Source organism: Diadema setosum, chromosome 8, assembly GCF_964275005.1.
Source record: "Diadema setosum chromosome 8, eeDiaSeto1, whole genome shotgun sequence".
Taxonomy (NCBI): Eukaryota; Metazoa; Echinodermata; class Echinoidea; order Diadematoida; family Diadematidae; genus Diadema; species Diadema setosum.
In genome coordinates this window covers 5,229,963-5,253,181 of record NC_092692.1, presented here as the reverse complement: position 1 = coordinate 5,253,181, position 23,219 = coordinate 5,229,963, and the positions used below count along the sequence as shown (strand labels likewise).

At 38.5% G+C, this 23,219-nt stretch overlaps 1 protein-coding gene across 1 annotated transcript in view; it reads left to right on the top strand.

The window, feature by feature from the left end:
• Positions 1-22,751, top strand: part of LOC140231726 (TPR repeat-containing protein DDB_G0287407-like) — a 31,160-nt gene extending 8,409 nt beyond the window's left edge. The window contains exons 9-24 of the mRNA XM_072311879.1: positions 153-231; positions 746-885; positions 1,799-1,910; positions 2,748-2,884; positions 4,494-4,662; positions 5,236-5,331; positions 6,544-6,698; positions 8,073-8,166; positions 10,785-10,940; positions 11,737-11,861; positions 15,478-15,622; positions 17,103-17,214; positions 17,897-18,134; positions 19,486-19,693; positions 20,767-20,991; positions 22,250-22,751. Coding sequence (XP_072167980.1) covers positions 153-231; positions 746-885; positions 1,799-1,910; positions 2,748-2,884; positions 4,494-4,662; positions 5,236-5,331; positions 6,544-6,698; positions 8,073-8,166; positions 10,785-10,940; positions 11,737-11,861; positions 15,478-15,622; positions 17,103-17,214; positions 17,897-18,134; positions 19,486-19,693; positions 20,767-20,991; positions 22,250-22,318 — 2,260 coding nt within the window. The 3' untranslated portion in view covers positions 22,319-22,751. The remainder of the gene's footprint in view (positions 1-152; positions 232-745; positions 886-1,798; positions 1,911-2,747; positions 2,885-4,493; positions 4,663-5,235; positions 5,332-6,543; positions 6,699-8,072; positions 8,167-10,784; positions 10,941-11,736; positions 11,862-15,477; positions 15,623-17,102; positions 17,215-17,896; positions 18,135-19,485; positions 19,694-20,766; positions 20,992-22,249) is intronic.
• The last annotated feature ends 468 nt before the right edge of the window (positions 22,752-23,219 follow it).

The following is a 23,219-nucleotide window of genomic DNA, read 5'->3' as shown; positions in this document are numbered from 1 at the left end:
TGAAGACAAGTCCCGAAAATAGTCAGGCAGGTGTCTATGGGAAATGCGTGTTATAGCAAAATCAGTCCATCCTCAACAGGTAAATAGGATGTTTTGTGATTTTTGGTTGACCTTTCATTATTTGTTTTGTTTTGCTTTGTCTTTTCTAATAGCACTGTGGATCTGTTTCAGAAATTCCTCCAGCGACTTGAAAAAGACTACAACCCAGAAGGAAAGGAGATTGTTAAAGGGGTATGTAAAAATGTATTGTCAAAATACTCATTTGTTATTTGGAATCCACGTGACCAAACTTCAAAAGGTATAGGGGAAAAAGCAAAATATTTCTGCCAGTTTGCTCTTTTACTGCAGAAGAATGATGATAGTAAATTTTAAGATTCATTTTCTTTTTGTTGATATGCTGTAATGATATGCAGTAGCAAATATCAAATCATGCCCATATTCCAGTAGATTAAATCTGAAAACAATCCAGAATGACTTTGTACTGTGTGGTGAGAGTGTCGTATAAGAGAATTTGTGTCCCCATAACATTAGCCTCTTAAACCTCTTAAGATGCCAAATTGCCAGACAGTATTTGTTGGCCTCGATTTGATTTAAATTTGTTGTGTGCAGACCAAGGAATAACCATGGATGGCAGTGAAATGTCGCAAATTTGTTGGTCATGAGGAGTTTGCCCAGTAAGGTGGTGACTGCGGTAAAAGACTTTGGAATGATCCCCTGTGGTCACTCCACTGCTTGTCTTTCACAGGTGATGTGCTGTCTGTTGCTGGCCCACCGCGGCTTGTCCGAGAATGAGCTCAAGGCCATCGTAGGACTCACCAACCAGGAGTGGTCGTCGCTCTTCTTTGCCATGGATGACTTTCTCCTGGAGGCCGAAGGGCTCTACAGGTAATGCTCTCCTCTATTGATGATACCCTTTATGCATCATCAACCCTCCTAGACCTGCTACTTTGCACTTAACATTAACATTCTGTGAAGTAAATTTGTTGTTCGCAGTATACCCTGTGTTTTCATGTTGCTGTAGATGCAGTCAGTCATGATATGAAGAAGAGGGAACTATTACTGTGTTTATTGAAGTGCAATACTAATGAACATTTGCCTTTGTTTGATTTGTGTCATTCACAGGTGTGCGTGTGTGTGTGCGTGTGTGTGTGTGTGTGTGTGTGTGTGTGTGTATTTGTTTGTGTGTGTATAAAGTGCACATTGTGTCAGCTGTCAATTATCAAAGAGATGATATACTCATTACTGTAATAATCCCATTTGGAATGAAAAATGGTATGTATGTTCACAGTGTGAAAAAAAAGGCTTTTGCACATACAGTCATTTGCCCCAAAGTTTGTTGGGGTTTTTTTTACCCTTTGTCACCCTGAAATTCACTTGGTAGCATTTTTCAGTCACTCTTGTAAATTTGCAGTTTCATAATAAGAGTATGTTGCACACTGTTTGAGGTTGATATTCTGATATTTTGACACCTTTATCAGTGCTTTTTATATCATAATAAAAATAGATTATGTTCACATGAATGTTTTTCTTTTTTTTCCCTCTATTTTGTGGGCATGATTTTTAGCATCCTGCTTTTCAGTGGTTCAAAGTAATACAGTTCTTTCAATCTGATTCCCCCGGTGTGAGTGTGAATATTGCTTGGACGTTACCAATGCACGAGGTGTGTTTAACTTCACATTAATCATTTGCACCTTGACTTTTGATCAGAACTAGCGTTTGCACGTCTAATCATGTGAATGGTTGTTCCCCTCTTTTTGCACATGGTGTCTGGGTGTCACCCCACCCCCTCCCCAAACAGATTTGCATTTAGCGAACTAGCCTCGGCAGTTGAAGCCTCATTCTGCCCGTCAGCAGAGAGTAAAGTGCATCATAGGCAACTCCTCATCATATACTTCATGTCCAACTTCAAGGTACTGACACATAACTCAAACCAGTTTCTCATGTGGATATTTTCAATTATATCTCTTTTTACCTCCATGCCCAAGGCATTTTTCTCTCCATCTTTTGTTGACGTCTTCAGTCACCCAACTCTCTTCACCTCAATTCATGACAAAACCAGTGGTATGATGCTGTAGGTACTTCAACCAGATTTGCTACATAAAGTAAAGATGCATGATTTGGTCAAGGTCCAAGGCCGCTGAACTGGAGTGTCCAATATTGTGCTATGATTTGGTAGGAGGGTCAAAAATATACCATAATTGTCCAGCCATAAATTCAACAGCAAAAGTTCATTGAGAATAAAATCATGCCATAAAATTTTTAAAAATTAATGAGGAAATATTGTCTTTATGCAAATGACGTTAAAGTGAATTACTTTAAGGGCAGAGGTCTACATATACCACAAACTAGCATACAGGGCTGTATAGTGATCACAAGAGGGTCATTGGCATGGCAGTTAAATGGCTTTAGCTACTTTCGTTGTGTTTTTAGAACATGCTGTTTGTTTGTTTGTTTGTTTGTTTGTTTGTTTGTTTGTTTGTCTGTCTGTCTGTCTGTCTGTCTGTTTGTTTTGTTTTGTTTTGTTTTGTTTTGTTTCCTGTGAAAAGTACCAGTGAATTTCCGTCTTCTCATCACAGGAAGTTAATATGTGTGAGTCATCAATTGACAAGTAAGTATTGTGGGGAGAGATTGTATACACAGTTTGAATACACAAAGTCTTACCAAGATGTTGAAATAAATGTGTATTTCACCTCACAAACCTCTTTCTCTACTAATAGTCTCGAAATCACTTTGTGTCCTTACACCAGGATTTGGATGAGAGATTCGACACCAAAGTGCCCAAGCGGGTTGCTGATGAGTTGCCATGGCAACTGCAGAAAATGGGACAACTGGAGGACCTTGTGGACTGCCTGTCTTCTCTGAGCATGTTCAATGCATTGTCAGTGTGAGTTTAGAAAACATTTTACATAAGGCTGGTCTTCGTCCTCTTCTTCTGCTTCTCTTTATTCATATTACCTCCGCCAAGGAAGGAGGTTTTGTTTTCATTACCGTTGGTTTGTTTGTTTGTCCGTGTGCAAAATAACTCACAAAGTAGTGAATGGATTTGGGTGAAACTTACAGGAAAGATTGAGAATGACACAAGGAGCAGATGATTAAGTTTTGGTAATGATCCAGGAATTTTTGTGGATTTTATGAAGGATTTTCAATATTTTGGCAGGTAGGGTCAATGAACTTGGGACTTCAACGTGCACATTTTTGAGATTTTCGTACATATACGTACATGCACTAGAGTGCGTGCTCTAGTTTCTGCGAGGGCGAGGCGCGTCGCGCAGCTGGAAGTTGATGACGTAACAAAGGCTTCTAAATTGGGAAATCAGGCGATTTTCAGCATGCATACATAGGGGTGGAAATCACTGATTTCTATGGAGGGATTGGAAGAACAAGATCATTGGTGGAAATATAGCTGCTTGGTGGAGGTCTGCGCTCTCAGAGTGCTTTTCTAGTTACCTCCTGTTCTAGAGCAGGAGGAAAGTATATTTTGTTTATTCTCCTTTTGAGTATTTATCTTCTTCTCTGTCCTCCTGCTTCTCTTCTTTCTTTCCTTCTTTGTCATATTCTCTGTCTTCTTCTTCCTCTTCAGTTTCTGTTTCTTCTTCTTTTCCCATATTATGTGATTATCATGGCCATCTGAACTCTGCCTGTCACATGCATCTTACCTTACTGATTATTCTCCACTAAAATTCATCCGAGATGGGGCCCAAGATTATATAAATCCATTTGAGACAAGTCCTGTGTAGGCTCGGGCAGATTTCTGTGGAAAATGCTTGTTGCAGCAGAATCAGCCCATCCTTAACGGGTTAAAGTCCGACACATGTATCTTATCCTGTGAGGTACATTGTCATATTCCACATCTTGGCAGGAATCATTCTTTTAAGGCAGAGGAAATTCAAAATTGTTCAAATGGTTCAGGTGGCCCTCCATGGGGGCCCAGGATAGGTAAAAGACCCAGAAGTTATAAGACATGAAGGATCTTTATCTCAAGATAAAAAGCAATAGAGCAAAGCAATATTACAAATACAATTGATAGTGCACTGTATATACTCTCTGAAGAACAACAATCTGTGGGATAATGTATGGGTACCGTGTAATTGTTGAGCGAAATTTAACATTTTTTTCTTGACAGTTCTAAGGGGTCTCCTCACTTATAAACACAACCCTCTTGTCATTTTCGTGAGAATGCATTCTGATCTGATCTGGCAGGAATTATATTTTTGTGTCGCAAATTGTGTGTTGCAAATGAGGATACATGTACACTGTGTTATGCACTATGTGGGTGTTGTCAATCATTAGTATTTTAATTATTTGTGCCTTGACATACCATTTGCAAGTCACTAATATCTCCACATGAATCACATCAAAGTTTGGTTTATCTTCCCCTTCATTTATTGTGTTTCTTATAATCATGTGATGTAATTTAATTGTGACTTTTTGTTGAATATCCATAATGAAATAAAGTTGCAAGGAAATGAAGGAGATTTATATCTTGTGCGCAGTGGTCAAGCCAAGTATGACCTAATGCAGTACTGGATGGCGACCAGTCTGCCTGGTGATCAGATTGTCCAGCAACTGATAGCCATCATAGATGACCAGGTGACCCTGCTGTACCTGGAAAAAGAGAAAAGGGGTGCATCAGGTGACAACCAGGAGACACCAGCAGAACAGGTAAGGAATATAGTGTGAAGAGCTTGTGGTATAGCGTGGAGGTTAACTATATATAATTTGGTGGCATGGGAAACTATTGATAGATTTTGAAGAATACACATTGGAATTGTGTCAGAGTTTTGAACCATATTTTCGTAAGTTATGAATTACATTCAATTCGTATGCATATGTCATATTATCTTCTTCTTTGTTATGGGGGAAAGGCTTCATTCAGATTTTATAAGATTGGCAAAACACAGATGAAAAGTTTATTGTAACTAGAAAAGCTATCAGGTTTTCTAAAATTCTAAGCCCAGAGAACAACAGAGGAATTGCACACATTTACTGTTGTGGAGGTTGAGTAGTTTCATTGTAGTTTTGTTCTGCCATTCAACATTTCTTAGTTAAATATCGTATAATTCTTCTTATACCATTGCAAAAATAGTAGCAGAACCTCATTCAGTAACTTTAGAATGTTAAAAGTTACTTTACCCCTTTAGAGATTATTTACTTAAAAAAAAAAAACACATAGTATGCAATACTGTTTCTTGTGGTAAAGTGAGAGTCAACCTACTCCTCTGTCCCTGTATCCAGCTGCTGCCAGTGTTGGTGGAACTGACAAACTTCCTGGATGAAGCTGGTTACACCCTTTCCATGGAGCCGATCCTGCTGAGGCTAATCAAGATGCATGTATGTAGTCTGCCCTAATGTTTCAACACCGTTTACTAAATCCATTAAGCACCCAAAACCACACATTGGGGATTTTGTATCTACCTGTCATTAATATTACTCTATTTTGGATCTAAAATTTATCCTTGGTGATTAGTTGAAAGAGTTTCACACAATATTATGTGTATTTAAAACTATCTCAGAATGGTGGCATGTTTGACACTCCATGGTATAGACTTTGAAAATGATGTCAATTTTTATGTCAACATTTTTTTCAAATAGTGCACTACTTGTGAAATATTGTCACAAAGCAATTTTGACCAGAGATCATGAAAGCCTACACACAGTGGCACACTGCACACTTTTATACCTTCTTTACAATCCACACCATGTGTTGGAATATGTTGATTCAGTGCTCTTTAAATGTCACCTCTTTAGCAATGATGAACTTGCTCCTATAAAATCCATATGTGCTACTAGATGCTGTGTCTTTTATAATTACAGTGACTCAAAGTGAAAATCCATTTACTGCTGGTGTGAGGAACAATTTACGTGTTATATTAGTTGTATTATCTAAACTTTACTTCATGAAATGCACCAAAAGTCACTCAGGTTGATATTCAAGTAGGCCTGGAAATTCACATGTTTGATAAACGATGTTTATTTTAAATCTTTGTCTATAAAACAAATCATATGCTTTTGCTGCACGATATTGAGAATAATTGTCATGTGTCCTTTTTTTTTCTGTCCGTGAACAGTATGAACATGTACTCTAAACCTTAAGAAAAACTTGTGTAAATTTGGATCTGAAGAATAAATACGAGTAGAATATGCTTAATGAGTTTGACAAGTATCTGGATGATCTGATGATCCCTTCATGTAGCAGGTGCTGTGAATTGAATCACCCTCTGCTGGTAATGTGGGTACAGCAAAGATTGAGACAGGACACTTCATTTGGCCATTGACTTCAAAGGTCTTTCCATTTTCCTTTTCAAATTCACTAGGAATATCCAGATTTCATAAGTCTAGATCTGACTTTGAATTAAGATTATTGAACAGCAACTTGTGGCAAATGTTTTCTTTTTTTAGTGTATGTATTCAAGGTCACACTTAACACTTTTTAATACCGAAAACATGGTGTATGATTCACGAAAAGATATAACGCACTGTGATTTCAGAGAGTGAATATTCAGTAATGGCTCCCATTCTCGATATCTTGTGACCTCATGACAGAAAGCAAGATATAACATGGAGGAGGTGGAGAGGGATGTGGACGCCTTGGACTCTTACTGTGAGCTGAAGACCAAGCTAGCATGTCACTACGCCAGCACAGAGAGGTTTGATGAGGCCTCCAAGATCCACCGAGAAGTGTTGGACCTTAGAGAGAGGTATGTTAACCCTTTGTGTGTTTTGAGTGACGATTGGCACAGAAAACCCACACACTGTCCAAAGTCCCTCCCGCAGAGAGGGTTAAACCAGGCTGTCATGTTCTTTACCTGTTTGAGAAATTATGAAGGCATCCAAATATATGACCACCCGGCTCAAAACCACAGAAAATCGCAGATTAAGATTCTCTGTAATGGACCACAGTATGTCATTTGGGTTGACTGACTCAAATGTTTAGTTTGTCTTGCCAGGGCCCTGTTTTATGAAGAGTTAAAATTGATTATAATATAGTTGATTTCAATGGTAAGTTTATTGCAGCCTGTGTGGTAAGGAAATTTAAGATCGATTTTCTTTTAATAAAATGGGGCCCTGGAAGAGTGATCTTTTCTCTACCTTCTGTCAAAATTTGGCGGCTTAAAAGAAACGCAAATTCCAGATATCAGCATAGGTTTCTTTCTGGACTGCATTTTTATGGACAGGTGCTGCTTTTACTGTAAAATAGAACATGTTTTCATTGATACTTCAGCACATTATGCCTGAATGACCATGATATTTAAATCCTCTTTTCTCCCATTTCTATGAAACTGCACCTCCATGCTCTCTCTCATTTCAACCACTTTTTGAATGGGTTAAGATGGTCCAATTTTAACAAGTTGTACATCATTTTGAAGCCTAGAGCTTATTCTTTTAAACTACCTAGAAAGGTGGAAAGTCATTTTAGCCTACTTTTTGTTGGTTTTGAGCTGGAAAGTCACATTTCGCAGATGAAAAGTTAAGAACTTTGTTAAGAAATCTTAGAAGTTGGTACTTCTTTGACAAGCCCTCATCTACAAAAGGGTGCAAAAGACAAAGCAGGCACCTTTGTAGTAATGTCATGTGTCCAGTGATATTCCTTTGGAACATGTAAGCAGTATGGGCTGCTGGTTAGTTTTGTGTGTTATCTGATGGCAGCAATCATTCATGAAACATGCACAGAAAAATTGTAACAGTCGTAGTGATGGTATAATGAAAGTGAAAATTGAATTGTGAGGATAATTTTGTTTAATATTTAAAGTAAGTAAACAAAATGCTAAATAGTATAATAATGATGATTATAGTAACAATAATAAGGATAATCATGATCATAAGTTTAAATGATTGTGATGATGATACTGTTGAAGTAGAAATTTTCATGTGAATAATTTTTTTGCAGTTGGCTGGGTACTTAAATGAATTTAACACGTTTTTATATCCATGTAATGAAAGAGATTACATATTGTTAATGATACGAGAAGCAGAAATATTTGTGCACTTTTATTTTATGCTTGTTTCATGTCTCTCCTGAAATGCGCAGTATTTCCACATTTATATTAGTGAACAATTAATTTGATTTGCAGGCATGTGGACAGGGTGGAGAAAGGCAAGTCCTACCTTGCTGTGACCCTCAACAATCTTGGCTTCATCTTTCTTCAACAGCATAAATTTGATGAGGTGGGACTGTGCAAACAAACAAAAAAATTATCTACTTTCCTTTATCCTTTGAAGCTTTTTCATTCACTGCTAGCAACTATTAATAACTGTAGAGCAGAAGAATAGTTATTATACCCCCGCCAAACGAAGTTTGAAGGGGTATATAGGAATCAGCGGACGGTCGGGCGGTCGGGCGGTCGGTCGGGCGGTCGGTCCGTTGCAAATCTTGCGTCGCGAACTACTTCCTCAGTTTTCAACTGATTCCCATAAAACTTGGCATAGATGTGTGCCTTGGGTTGTAGATGTGCAAGACGTATTTTTTGACAGTACCCAAAAGTACGTTGCCATGGTAACGGCATATTATGGGCAAAAATGGGTACAAATCTTGCGTCGCGAACTCCTCCCACAGTTTTTGATCAATTTTTATGAAATTAGGTACAGATGTTCATCTGAATATGTTAATGTGCAAGACACATATTTCCGCACTGGCAAAAAGTGCATTGCCATGGTAACGGCATGTTATTGGTAAAATATAGGGCAAAATGCTTCATGGCAAAACTGCTTCATCAGTGTTCTTCCAATTCTCATGGAATTCATATTGAATGTTTGTCTTAGGATATAGGTCAGCATGACACATTTCTTGACAGTGACAAAAAGTATGTTGCCATGGTAACAGCTCACATATTATGAGCCAAAATGATGGAAAATTTTGTGTTGCAAACTACTTCCTCAGTTTTTGCCCAATTTCCATGAAACTTGGTACAGATGTGTGCCTTTGGTTGTTGATGTGCAAGACGCATTTTTCGACAGTACCCGAAAGTACGTTGCCATGGTAACGGCATATTAATGGCAGAAGATCAAGGAAAGATCTTGCGGATTTAACTACTTCCTCAGTTTTTTGACCAAAGCTTATGAAATGTTGTTTTGACCAAAGCTTATGAAATGTTGTTTGGCGGGGGTATAACCAGTCGCTGTAGCGACATTTCTAGTTATTATTTTGGTTGTGGATTTTAAAGGATTGGTGTCCTGGAACTTTGGCTAGAGACAGTCTGACAAGAAACCAACGAAGCAGAAAGAAATGCAGATTGAAGTATTGTAAAAGCTGTATTTTCGCATACAGATATTTTTTGCAAATGAAGAGCTCACAGGCATTTTTGGCGAGATGTTGTTCTTGCGATTTGAAACCGAGGCTATCATAAGTTCATTAATGCTTCTCTGTTCACTCCGCTAGTGCACCAGGTTGCAATATTTTTGCATGTTGTTAAATTCGCAGCCTAACAGTGATTTGCGAAATTCATGAAAATTAAGCCCTTGCGTGAATAACGGCTTTTACAGTAGACGTAGATGCTTCCTCAGTTTCCTGGTATCACCTTCAATGGGATTAGCTGTGATCATCATAATTTCTTTCTAAATATTTTGGGTGTTTCATGGTGTAAGTCTATTTTAATATTAAACTGCTTTAAAGGAACTCGAGTTTGAGAGTGTGTGATGTTATCCACTGATCCTCGAGCCATTACGACTCGTACTCAGTTATCAAAGGTCCAGTTCACCTTTGGGAACAGTTCAAGATATTGCCTTTCATGCATATGTGTAGGTCTGCTGTACCAGAAACACCCTCCCATATAAAATTTTTGCAATAGCGCCTAAAATATAAGGAGATGTCAGTATTTTTCTCAATAAATCATAACTGTGGACGGTTTAGTATGGAAGCATTTTTATTATAACCATTGTTCACATTTTGTATATTGAACAATACTTAAGATCGATTTCACTGATTCAAATTTTCACAGTGGGTGTTTCTATCCCTAACTCACATTTTAGAACTATTTTAAAGGACTAATGCTGGGTTTTTGTTTCATCTGCAAATGGTAAATTATGCCTTTAAGAAGAATGTAGTGAAATGAAGAATGCCCCGGCTCTTCATGTGTATTACAAAAGTGTCATGCAACTAACCTTGCTTTTACACATACCGAGAATGTTTGAATGCTGAATTTCAAACATGATTGCAATTACCATTGGAATTATCGTTCATTCATACGACCGAGGAAGGCTTCACAGATTCTGCAGTTTTTAATTTCAGAGCAAGGAGGGGAGGTTTGGTTTCTTTCCAAGTTCCCTTCAATCACTCTTTAGCCATAAGTAGCGTATGCTTTGACTGCAGTGCCAGCATTTGAGGAATGCAATCTTTCTGCGGAGGGGTTTGAAAGGTCACCGCAAGCTCTGCCCCCAAAAACACGATTGGAGGTGAATTACATTCTCATGGTTGTTTTGTTGCTTAATTCTGGCAAAATGTGATTGGAAAACACCTCCAGACCATCACTTGAAACACGATTGGAATTACATTCTCATGGTTGTTTTTTGCTTAATTCTGGCGAAATGTGATTGGAAAACACCTCCAGACCATCATTTGAAACACGATTGGAATTACGATTCAGATCACCCTCCGTGATTCCAGTTTGCATTCACACGGCAACTAATGCTTAATTTTGAAACACAATTCTTGCGATGCGTCATTACAATCATGTTTCAAATTAAGCACTCTCGGTATGTGTGAAAGCTAGGTATGAATTTGTGTTGTTCCCGGGATATTTGCATTGCACTGCAAAGAACATTTCTTAATTTGTGGTGTGTGTGAGCAGGCGGAGGATTGCTTTGAGCGTGCTTTAGATCTGCACAGAGAAGTTCACGGTGAGATGAACGAACTGGTGGCGTCTGCCCTCAACAACGTTGGGATGGTGCTGTACGGGAAGGAAGACTACAAGGGTGCTTACCCTGTCCTGGAAAAGAGTCTCAAGGTAATGGGATCTTTCTCCGACTGTGGTCATCAGTGATTGTCGTTTCCTTTAGGAGCAAAGACAGTGAACCAGGGGCAGATCCAGGAATTCCATAAAGGAGAGACGCATTTAAAGGGGGGGGGGGGGGGGGCGCCCACCCCCATTTTTCTTTTTACTTATTTTGTTTTAACAAAAAAATAAAGAGGGGGCGTGCACCCCATACAGAACATCTAGAATATTCTGCTCATATAGGAGAACATTTTAGTGGTGTGCTAGCACATAATGATTGATGTTTGCATGACGTTTATAGAAGGAAAAAATCATTTTCTCAAATTCAATCATTGGCATATCTATTGTGGCACTGTTTCTGTGCTCCTGAAGGGAGTAGTTGACCTTTTCATTTTTAGTTACAGTTTGGGAGTTCTGTTTCCCTCCATATTTTTTGAAATAAAACTTTCACATATAAAAAGAAAAAACAGACAATGCATCTTGAATCTGTTATTCAGCATGGTCAGAGGTAAATTTGCCAGAACAGAATTGGCCCAATGAACCCTATTAAAAAAAAAGCAACAAAATATGAAATTCAGCAAACTGTCAAAAAATGGGAAGCCTTCAAAGTGTATGCGTTTGATTCCAAATTTGCATAAAAACCATGTTTTAAACTAGTTAATGCATGGTCGCAGGCACACAAATACCACATAATTTTATGTACCTTACGTGTATCAGTATTACTTGTTGTGGCCAAGTGAATGCCGAAAGAAATTTTCAATACGATCAATCCTTCGCAAGAGCCCTTTGCTTGACACACCAACTGCAGATCTATGAGGAAGTGTTCTTCGGCCAGCTTCCCCCCGACATTGGTGGAACGTACATGAACTTCGCCATGTGCTCAGCGCGCCTTGCAGATAAAGGAATGGAAGACGTGGAACCGCTGTATAAAAGGTTTTGAAAATCATACAGTGTGGCAGAGTACCTATTTTAAAGGGATGGTATAGTTTCGGTTTAGATGGGGCTACAGGATTTCAACTTTTTTTTGAATAAATTTTTTAGATAATGAGAAACCTTTAATGAAATATGTAAAAGCATATAATTCCAAGAGGAATTCAAAGTTTATTTGATGAATATTGGTTTTGAAATGGCTGAAATATCCAAAACAAAGCTATCCTAATAAAAGGTGAGTCCCATCTTTTATCAGCACCGCTTTGTTTTTACTTTGTTTTTGGATGTCTCAGCCACTTCAAAACTGGTTTTCATCAAATAAACTTTGTACTCCTCTAAGAATTGTTTGTTCTTTGATATTTCGTGGAATCGTATGTAATTACAGTATCTCACAAGAAGTTAAAGCCTGAATCCCCATCTCAGCCAAAACTATGTCATACCCTCACTCACACAGTTGTAGTATGTAGGCCTTATGGGGGTATTATAGGAATCATCCGGAGGTTGGGTGGCCAGTTAGATGGTCAGTTTGTCCATTGCAAAAACTTGTGGATCAAACTCCTCCCTCATTTTATGAGCGGTTGACCTACATGTAAAATTTGGCAAGTGTGACCGCTATCATATGTAAATGTGCAAGACGCCTTTCTTGTCAGCATCTAGTAATGTGTTGCCATGGTAACAGCAAATTTTCGTAAAAGTCATACCAAAATGTGGATCGAACTGCTATGTCATTTTTAAAGCAATTCAGTTGAAATTCAGCATATGTGATTGGTGTAATGTGTAGTTGAGCAAGACACTTTTTCATGAGTGTTTAGAAATCTGTTGCCATGGCAACAGCAGTTTTTGTACAAATCACACAAAATTTTGGGGATCCAACTGCTCTCAGTTTATGAGCATTTGAGTTGGAATTTGACACTTATAGTCACTACATTATGTTGTCATGCAAGACACTTTTTTGTGAGTGTCAAGATATGTGTTGCCATGGCAACAGCATTTGTGGAATGAGCCAACTACATGTACAGTTGAACCTATCGTATCCGGACAAGTCAGGACCGGAGCTCATCCGGATAAGGGATTTGGTCGGATACGGGAGACTCAATGCTTTATACATGTACATATACATACACATGTACTGATGTAGCCCATTGTAGTACCACATGTAGTAATGTGTATACTGCAACCTTTTCATTGTTACACTCAGTAACAGACCCCAAAATAGAGGTGTATGTTGATGTTGGAAGTAATATGTAATTCATGTGTGTTTGTGTAGGAGTTCTCAAGGAGTTGGGAATCCCCCTTTCCTCCCATTATTATTTAAAAAAAAAAAAAAAATCACGGCGAGATTACGTCCGTATAATAGAGAGATCCGGATAAAGGGAGGCCGGATAAGAGAGGTTCAACTGTACCTCAGTTTTTGAGCATTTGACTTGAAATTTGGCACATGTGACCCCAATAGTATGTAAATGCACAAACTTTATCTTTCATCAATGTGGAACAATGCATTCCCGTGGTAACAGTATTTCTTTTAAAGGGATCGTATAGTTTTGGTTGAGACCTAACTTCAGGTTTCTAACATTTTTTGGAGAGATAATGAGAAACCTCATATGAAATATGAATGAGCATGTAATTCCATGAGGAATTCAACTTTTATTTGATGAAAATTGGTTTTGAAATGGCTGAGATATCCAAAAAAGAGCGATTCTGATAAAGTGTGGGACTCACACTTTATTACGATCGCTTTGTTTTACTTTGTTTTTGGATGTTTCAGTCATTCCAAACCCAATTTTCATCAAATAAACTTTGAATTCCTCGTAAAACAGTATGCTCTGTACTATATCATAAATGTTTTCTTGGTATCTTGCAAAAGGTTAAAAGCCCAATTCTCATCTCCACCAATACTGTACCATCCCTATAAATGAAAGCATACAAAACACTGTGGTTTGAGCTAACTCCCTCAGTTTTTAGTGGAGGGATTAATCATATTAATTCAGTAATAGTTCTAGTTGACATTTTATACTGGAGGTGTCCTTAAATTCCATCAATCAAGTGCTTGTGTATTCCATCCACAGTGCTGCCAACCAGCATACTTTTTTTTTAAATTCAGTATGTTTTTTTCTTCGTAGAAATCAATTATGTTTCTCAAATGTATGCTGTTGTTTGTTTTTTTTTTCTGAAAGTTGATGTACACCGCTAAGTATCTGCACTACACCCAATTTAAACTAAAACATTTTTTTGTCCCCGCCGAACGAGTTCGAGCAGGGGACTATGAAACGGGCTCCGTACGTGTGTGTGTCCGTGTGTCCGTCCGTGCGTCCGTATGTCCGTCCGTGCGTCCGTGCGTCCGTCCGTGCGTCCGTGTGTGATCAAAATGTTCAAAATGCTACTCCTTCGCCATTTCTAACCCGATTTTGATTCTGTTTGCTTTATTTGATAGCACTACATGGGAGCTTTGAAACTTCTATAAAGAATTTCAGTTGTGACCTTTGACCTTGACCTTTGACCTATATTGTACATTTTGCTTCAAAATGCTACTCCTTCGCCATTTCTAACCCGATTTTGATTCCGTTTGCTTTATATGATGGCACTAGGTGAGGGCTTCAAAACTTCTACACAGAATTTTGACCTTTGACTTCTTTGACCTTTGACCTTGATTTTTTGCCTATATTGTACATTGGCTACAAAATGCTACTCCTTCGCCATTTCTAACCCGATTTCGATTCCGTTTGCTTTATATGATGGCACTAGGTGAGGGCTTCAAAACTTCTACACAGAATATTGACCTTTGACTTCTTTGACCTTTGACCTTGATTTTTGACCTAAATTGTACATTTTGCTACAAAATGCTACTCCTTCGCCATTTGTAACCCGATTTCAATTCCGTTTGCTTTAAGTGATGACACTTGGTGAGGGCTTCAAAACTTCTACACAGAATTTTGACCTTTGACTTCTTTGACCTCTGACCTTGATTTTTGACCTGTATTGTACATTTTGCTATTAAATGCTACTCCTTCGCCATTTCTAACCCGATTTCGATTCCGTTTGCTTTATGTGATGGCACTAGGTGAGGGCTTCAAAACTTCTACACAGAATTTTGTCCTTTGACTTCTTTGACCTTTGACCTTGATTTTTTACCTATATTGTACATTGGCTACAAAATGCTACTCCTTCGCCATTTCTAACCCGATTTCGATTCCGTTTGCTTTATGTGATGGCACTAGGTGAGGGCTTCAAAACTTCTACATAGAATTTTGACCTTTGACTTCTTTGACCTTTGACCTTGATCTTTTTACCTATATTGTACATTTTGCTACTAAATGCTACTTCCGGCGGGGACATATATTACGCACCGCGTAATTTCTACTTTTCCTTGTTTTCCTTCAAAACATTTCTTTAACTGTTTTTTTGTGTGTTTTTGGTATGCAGAGGTGGCCTTCCTGCATCCATCACAAGTCGTCACTTCATTTTGTCAATTTGTGAAGCGTTTGATACAGTGCAATCTCTCTGTATGGTTCTATCTCGAAGATTGTGGAATGTGTGCTGTGTTAGCGCGTAAATACCTAAAGCACGAGTATAGGCCAAAGGTCACACCCGTTTCTTCTCATTTGCTTGTGTAATGACGCAGAGCTCTGGAGATCCGCATCAACGCCCTCGGAACAGATCATCCGACAGTGGCACAGACGTACTTGAGCTATGGATCCTATCTCATGCGCATCGACCAGCTAGAGAGGGCGCTAGCCATGACCAAGGATGCCCTCAAAATATCAGAGGTATTGATAGTCATACAGCTGTAAGATTGAAGTCTTCCAATGTCATAGATAAAATTCATATGTTTGACAAAATTAATAGACTAAGAATGGTCACATGTAAGTTTACTTCATTATTAGACAGTAACCCTACAGATTTGTTATAGTTAAGTGCCCGCTTATTTAAAAATTTATTGACAAAATGTCTTCGGAATCTCAAAAAAGAAACCTTATGAAACACAGCTTCAAATATAATTTCTGTTGTAAATGATGTCTTGTGAGTTAACAGAGTACATCATTTAACCCTAAAAGGGCCGGGGGGGGGGGGGGGGGGGGGGCGGAATCCGCCCCCCCCCCTCGACGTTTCGCGCTATAATTCTGTAACGCAAGAAGGCCTTGTCACGAGGCTTCTTGACTTTGTTTGTTCAAGTCTCGCGCAACTTTTGAGACCAAATTTGCAACGTCCGCGCATACTTTTGCGAAGCCACGCCCATTTTTGTAACAGAATGTCGCCCCAAAATGAGCACAATTTTGTGATTTTGTGTACATTTCCTATGGAAGACAGTGCTCTGTCATGAAATTCATAAAAACCTGATTATTTTTACAATTAATTACTTTCATTGATTAATTTTGCACTAATTATGGTAGAAAAGTGGTCAGTGACAATTTCCAATGAAAAAACAAAGAAAAAACAAAAGTTAGAAAACACAGAAATACATAAGAAATTCTGAAAACAATAAAATACATAAGAACTGAAATGAGTTTTGGAAGTTTTTGTGATGTACAATTGTTGAATATGCTAAAACAGATATACAGATCAAAAATTAGACTGTCAATGCTTTTAATTAGGCTAAAATATGACCTTGAGCTTAATTTGCATAATTAATTAATTAAAATTAGAAATTGATTGTTTCAAAATATCTTGTGCCACAATCTTGTAGATTATGACATGGGTCTAACGCATGCAAAATTTCATTGCGATCGCACCACCGATGGCCGAGATCTCAGTGGGGGGGGGGGAAGAATCCATCTGTACTGTTTGCAAATTTTCACACTGCATTTTAACATTTGAGAGAAAGCAGCTCATTGATTGTGAGAAGAGTGCAGTCAAGAACACTTGTGAAGATCAGGTTTTCTCCCAAGTCAAATCACTCTTGTGATAATTATCTATTTTCAAAAGCAATATTACAAGTTCATCTTATACCTTTCCCTGTATGTAATCCTCAGCCAAAATGATCTGCCAACTGGAAAAAGGAGAAAGAATAAAATGCTTTGATGTTGGTAGTTTGCTTACCTGAAACTTTGACAAAAATTGCACAATCATTAGTTTGGAGAGAAACACAAGGTTTCACCAGTGTTTCTCATGGTACGTCTTCATCGCCGAGAACTATACAACAGTGCTCAAATCAGCTTCCAACAAATGCAGGCTGCAGAGTTGATTTTATTACCTTTGAGCGGCAAGGCACTGAAGAGTCTTTCTCCTCAATGGTTTACACTAATGTAGATTGCCAGTGGGCCAGAACACCATAGTACATTGATGATCATGGAGAACATAGCCTTGGGGTACCTACAGAAGGAGCAACCTGATGTGGCTCATCATTACTACCACAAAGCAGGTAAATGGAAGACTTGGCAGCAAATGTATGTCCACATAAGAGAGCTTGACTTTGGCAGTGTAGAGTGTAAAGAGTCCCAAACGGCTGCTATCCATACACATTGATATGTTATCAGCAGCTGGTCACACTGTAGTCTACATTCCATTATATATCCACAGGTGTTGGCCATCATATAATCCACAATGGCGTACTGGGCCCCATTTTGTGAAGAGTTATAATTGATTATGTAGTTGATTTGTATGGTAAGTCTATGGGTATAGCCTGTGTGGTAAGGAAATTTATAATCAATTTTATCTTTTGATACAATTGGGCCATGGTATGTAATCCACAGGTGATAGCCACCATGTAATCTACATATCAGTATGTAATTCATAGGTGTTAATAGCCACCATGTAATCCACATACCGGTATGGAATCCACAGGTACTAGCCACCATGTAATAAATTATCAGTATGTAATCCACACACCAGTATGTATTCCACACACCAGTATGTACTCCACAAGTGCTAGCCACAGTGACTATGTAATCAACACATGCCAATTTACACATTGCAATCAACAGGTGTAATCCACAAGTTTGATACCAGTTGTAGTTCTAGTCCACAGGTGTATCAAATAGTCCATAGGCATAGTCCACAGTCACGTGTAATGGACAGGTGGATCTGCACTGTTAAATCCACAGGTGAGATTCTTCACAAGCAGGGCCGCATGATGTTCTCCCACTCCTACCTCAACAGCCGTATGATCACCTACTACCTGTCCACTGACCGAGAACCTGATGCACACAGCGCCCTCGTGCGGGTTGTCGATGCTCCCTTTGCAACGGCCCGTGATTACGCTGCCCTTGATTACCTTGACAGCACACTGGATGAGATACCCAACAGGCCATATGAACACTCTGTGGATTTTGCACTTGAAAAGTTAGACAATCTTTTGTTGCAGAAGTATTAGTGTTAACGAGTAACAAACTTGTGTCAAAACTATTCATTACCTTGGAAACTGGTTCTAAACAACCTCTCCTAGCCCAGTATGTAAATACTATTGTTGTTCACAATGCTCACAACTGGTCCCAACATAAGCTATAACAAAAAACTGGGACATCATCACTTTCATACTCTATAGCTTGAGCTTGAGTAATTTGTTAAGCATATGATATATTTTCCTGTGGCAACTTCCATTACTAGTACTAAAATGAATCTTCCCTTAACTCTTTATGTGCCACGTTCGCACGTCCCACTCAGTCGACGGCGTGCCAACTTCACATATTCCGCTCAAACGCACTAATCCGCTTAAACTGATCAATAAATCGCCTAATCCTGCGGTACAATGAAAGCTTTTCTCGCGCTTTTGTTCCTTTTACATACAGCTTGCATTCTATGTGGTGATTGACTATCAAGCGGTGTTTCCAACTAAATTTGTGTGTAAATTCTAAGTTTCTCTCACGGTTTCATGTGCAAAAGTCATGCCTTTACTGTAATGTAGCAACTGGCCATTAAAGAATAAATAGAAATAGATTTGTCATACAATTTATATCAAAGCAAAGCTTGGCATTCCTCTTCAACTTTGCTCACTATGTCCAGCTTAACAGAAATTTGTAGAAGTTATATAGATTGGAAAAACAGAATTCTTTCTCAAAGCGTGACTACCTTTGTGTCTCAGAATAACGTGGCACACAGGGGGTTTCCACCATGGCAAATGTTGATGTTAAATCATCAAAGTTCATGAGGATACAGGGCCTGTGTGATATACACCAGTAGGGTCTTTCACCCTGCCAGTGAAAATTTTTAACATTGGACAATTGAGTCATTTCTATGAAAGTTGCAGGGCAGTTGTGCAAAAGCCACTCAAAACATCCTGAGAAAAGAAAAAGAGATGATGAATTGATAACCAGAATATGATTTTTCTATGAATCATTACTTTCAGTCTGATGTGACAGTTGCAAGGGCAACTCTTGCAACAGGAAAAAAAAAAAAAGGAGGTATATCTGTCATGTGACTTCCACTTCTACACTCCACTGGCACATTCAAAGTATGCAATTAGCCTGCCATGCTGTTGTTACCTAATAATCATACTTGCCTGCAGCAGACTGTTGAGTCAGTCGTGCATACCTGCAAAAACTGAACATTTTTCTGTGGTGCCATAACTTCCCACGATTTTGTTGCAGTCTGAATGGTAAGCTCACATATTGTGATTTTTTAAGCCACAATAATTCCCAATGAGAAAGGGCTATTTTTCTGTGTAATTAATTAATTAATTTATTATTTTCTGCAGGTTTCCCGACAGTGACATGCTACTGGGTCGGAAGATCGTCCAACTCGCCCCCCAGGGCAAAGTAGAGGAGATGCTGGCCGTTCTCGAACGCGGAAATTTTGGGGCAAACTCCTACAATCTGTGTTGCCGAGACTTTGTCACGAACGACCACAAACCAGAGGGACTCAGAATCATGGAGCGTGCTGCAGAAAAATTCCCTGAGGACACGGTACAAATTTTCCTTCTGTTGTTGGTTTAGCTTTCATATTTCCCAATGGATACCATACTCTTCAAAGAAGTTGAAGTCAATGGAATTCATTCTCTTGCTCTTTCAAATTGTGACCCGCTACAGCAAAAGGGTCCAAAAGTCCCTGACGGCTGAGCCGAGAAAATCAAGTTTGAAGTCAGATCATCAAAATTGTTTAAAACCATCAGATTTCTGTTTTTGGCACAATTTTGTAGTCTAATATATCGTCTATCATCTGCCAAAATTTCGAAGTTTCTCAATAAATGATCAAAGGAAAAGCAAGAAATTAGCATTTTTGTCGGCCATGATTTTCCGACTTTCAAAGGAACAGAAACGTGTCCGAAGATTTGGATTTAGCGCTGCATGTAGACTCCGCCCCTAGCAACAAGGGAGTGATTTTATTGGCCAGTACGTAGCATCCTGGTTACTGCGCAGGGGTTGCTAGGAGCATACCTTCTATTGTCAAGAGGTGAAAACTGTCTTGTCTCCCCTTGATCACGATCGCATCTGAAGGAAAACTTTCAAGGTGGTTTTTTCAAAACGCTGATTTCCTAAGCCACTCCACATGCTCTCATAAAATCATTGATATCTTCGCAACCGAGTACTTTTATGAGTTTTATGAGTTTATGAGTGGAAGAGTAAGGGAATAATATCATGTCATTTTCAGAAAATCGACCTTCCCTGACTTTCGGATCCTTTTGTTGTAGCGGGTCACAAATGTCAAAATCAATTGCCCCTTTGCAGAATTTCAGACCTTGCAATCTTTGACTGATTTATGGCTATGCAATTAATTTTTTTGTAGCTCTTGGTTTTAGCAGCATCCAAGAGAAAGTTGAGCAATGTGTCTTTTTTGTGAAGATCATTCTGAGCATATATCTCTGCCAGCAATCATTTGCAATAAAATTTCAGCTCAAAAGAGACATAGTTCTGATGAGTGATGTTCTGTTTGTATTTTCAGATGCTCAGTCTAGTAAATATTTTGTCACCGATGTGTCACCAAACAAAAACAAAAAAAATGTTTATATATATTCCTATACTTTCTTTCACCACAATAGACTGTCCTGGAGAACCTGGCCAAGTTGTGTGGTGGCTTTCAAGAGTTTGACAAGGCAGCTGAAGTCCTGGACCAGGCCATGGCAGTGGATGGCAAGAACCTGGACCTGCTGGCACTGAGGGTACGGATGCTAGGGCTCGGGAACAGGCTCAGGGAGGCCAGGGACCTAATCGACGTTGGTCTACCTCTAGCCACAGAGATGGGTGCTGTTGAGACCATCAAGCAGGTAGGCCAAAAAAAGAAAGCTACTACAAAAGATCTGAGAAACGGGATGTATTCCTTTCCATAAAAGTCATTCTACAAATCAAAAAAAGTCCAATAAATAATAGAGTCAAAGCTCCTTCTATATCACTGCCATTTTCTTCATCTTTTCCTTTTTTATTGCATTTTACTTCACTATCTTAACCAAGTTGACAGTTGAGGTAGCATTAGCAATTAAAGGGGATTTCTGGTGCAGTCGAAAGTTAGCTTGAAAAGAAGGAGTAAAATTTTCTTAGCACTACAATTAAGAATTGATCAATATTGGATGAAAAATAAGAAAGTTGTGACATTTTGAAGTTTCACTTATTTTCATGTAACAGTTATTGAAAAGTCAATAAGAATATGCTATAATAGTAAAAGTGATGATGTCATTCCCTCATAACTTGCCATATAGTTTGTACATAAAAATTCTGAAATTTCCAGTTTTTCATTCAAACGCAATTACGCCCCAGTCTCAAATCCTGATATTATCTACTGTACGAGCTGAAATTTTCGCGTAAAGATATTTTCGCGAATTGCTACTTGGAGGACATTTTCGCGTGTTGTTAATTTCGCGGTTGCGAGGGTCTAACTGAACTTAGTTATTCGCGCGTTGTTATTTTCGCGGTTCAAAGGCGATTCGCGAAAATAAAACCACCGTGAAAATTTCAGCTCGTACAGTAACTGATCATTATTTTGAAGTTATTCAACCAGAAATAACTTCATGTATTACACTTGATTAGTTTCATAACTGCCCCAATTTTTATCAGATTTTGATCTAATTTTCACTGTTGTACTCATGAGATTTAACTCTTTCTTATCAGACCAACTTATAACTGGACTGGAATTCCTCTTTATGAATGATGCCCAGCAGAGATAAAAGGGTCAGAGCAACATCAATGATGAAGAAAAAAAAAAAAAAAGCCGAGTAGCCACGATGAAAAATTAATCCCATTTTCTTTGCTCATTTTTCCACTAATAAATTTTATTCTTTGATTTTGTTAGCATGTAAACATTTTCTAAGCCAATATCTGATTATGAGTATCATTGTTATTATCATCATTCAGTAGTCGTCATCGTCGCCATCATCATAGAAGAAGAAGACAAAAATTGTGTTTGGAATGAGAAGTACACTGCGTGAATGGTAAAATTTTTTATAAAAAAAACTGTTGTATGTGACCTTGATGTTTTTTTGTTTTTTTGTTTTTTTGTGTCCGTGTTGTTTTTTTTTATGCCACATCTAGTTGGAGCAGTTCAAGGCTGTCATTGATGAATCCCTCGCCAGCATCCAGGGCAATCCAACAAGCAGCTAAGATGTCAACCCACGCAGGAGAGTCCAGACAAATCAGTGGTGTATCCCTGTACACTGCTGTGCTGTGAGCTCATCTGTCACATGATGGAAAAGATGATTTAGAAGAAGGTCCAAGAAGATAAAATGTAACTTAGCTTAGGATGCAAGAGGTGTAATTCAATAAAGGAATTTGACACCGAGTAAATCTCATGGAGTTCAAATCAGCGGTCAGATTTTCTTCATTGTTGAATTTTGTTTTCTACTTGCGACTTTGTGTAAAGCATGATGTTTAGTTTGTAGGAGATTCACATACAACTCAGAGAACAGGTCACTGTGGTGGAAGCGAGAGGAATCTTGTGATATTGGTACGTGGTCAACTCCGTCTTTCATTATGTGTGGAATGCCAAATGTGCAATGATTTTTTTGTCAATCTTTTATGAAGAAATTTATAGTTTGTGTTCAGCCGTCCATAGTCTAGGCCAGAAATGCATTGCAGGTGTGAAATATGAAGTTCTGAAATACAAAATTTTATTGGACGTGTAAGCAGGCTTTTTTTTTCTACTTTTTTTTTTTTTTTGCAACCTCATCCTTGCTGATTATGCATTCCAGCACTGTAGTCATCATTTCAGAAATGTGTGGTGCAGTTGTGAAATTTCGTTTAGTGAATGTGTGCTTTCGATTCAACTGAGGGTATTTGATCTCCTAAGAGTCAGTGTCTATATTCATTTTTCACTCTCATGGGATTTGTGGTATTGCTTATGAGGAAGAACTTCATTTTGCATGTTATTATTACCTCCGCCAAGGGAGGAGGTTGTTTTCATTACCGTTGGTTTGTTTGTTTCTTTGTCTGCGTGCAAAATAACTCAAAAAGTTGTGAACAGACTGGGATGAAACTTGAACTTGCAACAACGCTTGGGAATGAC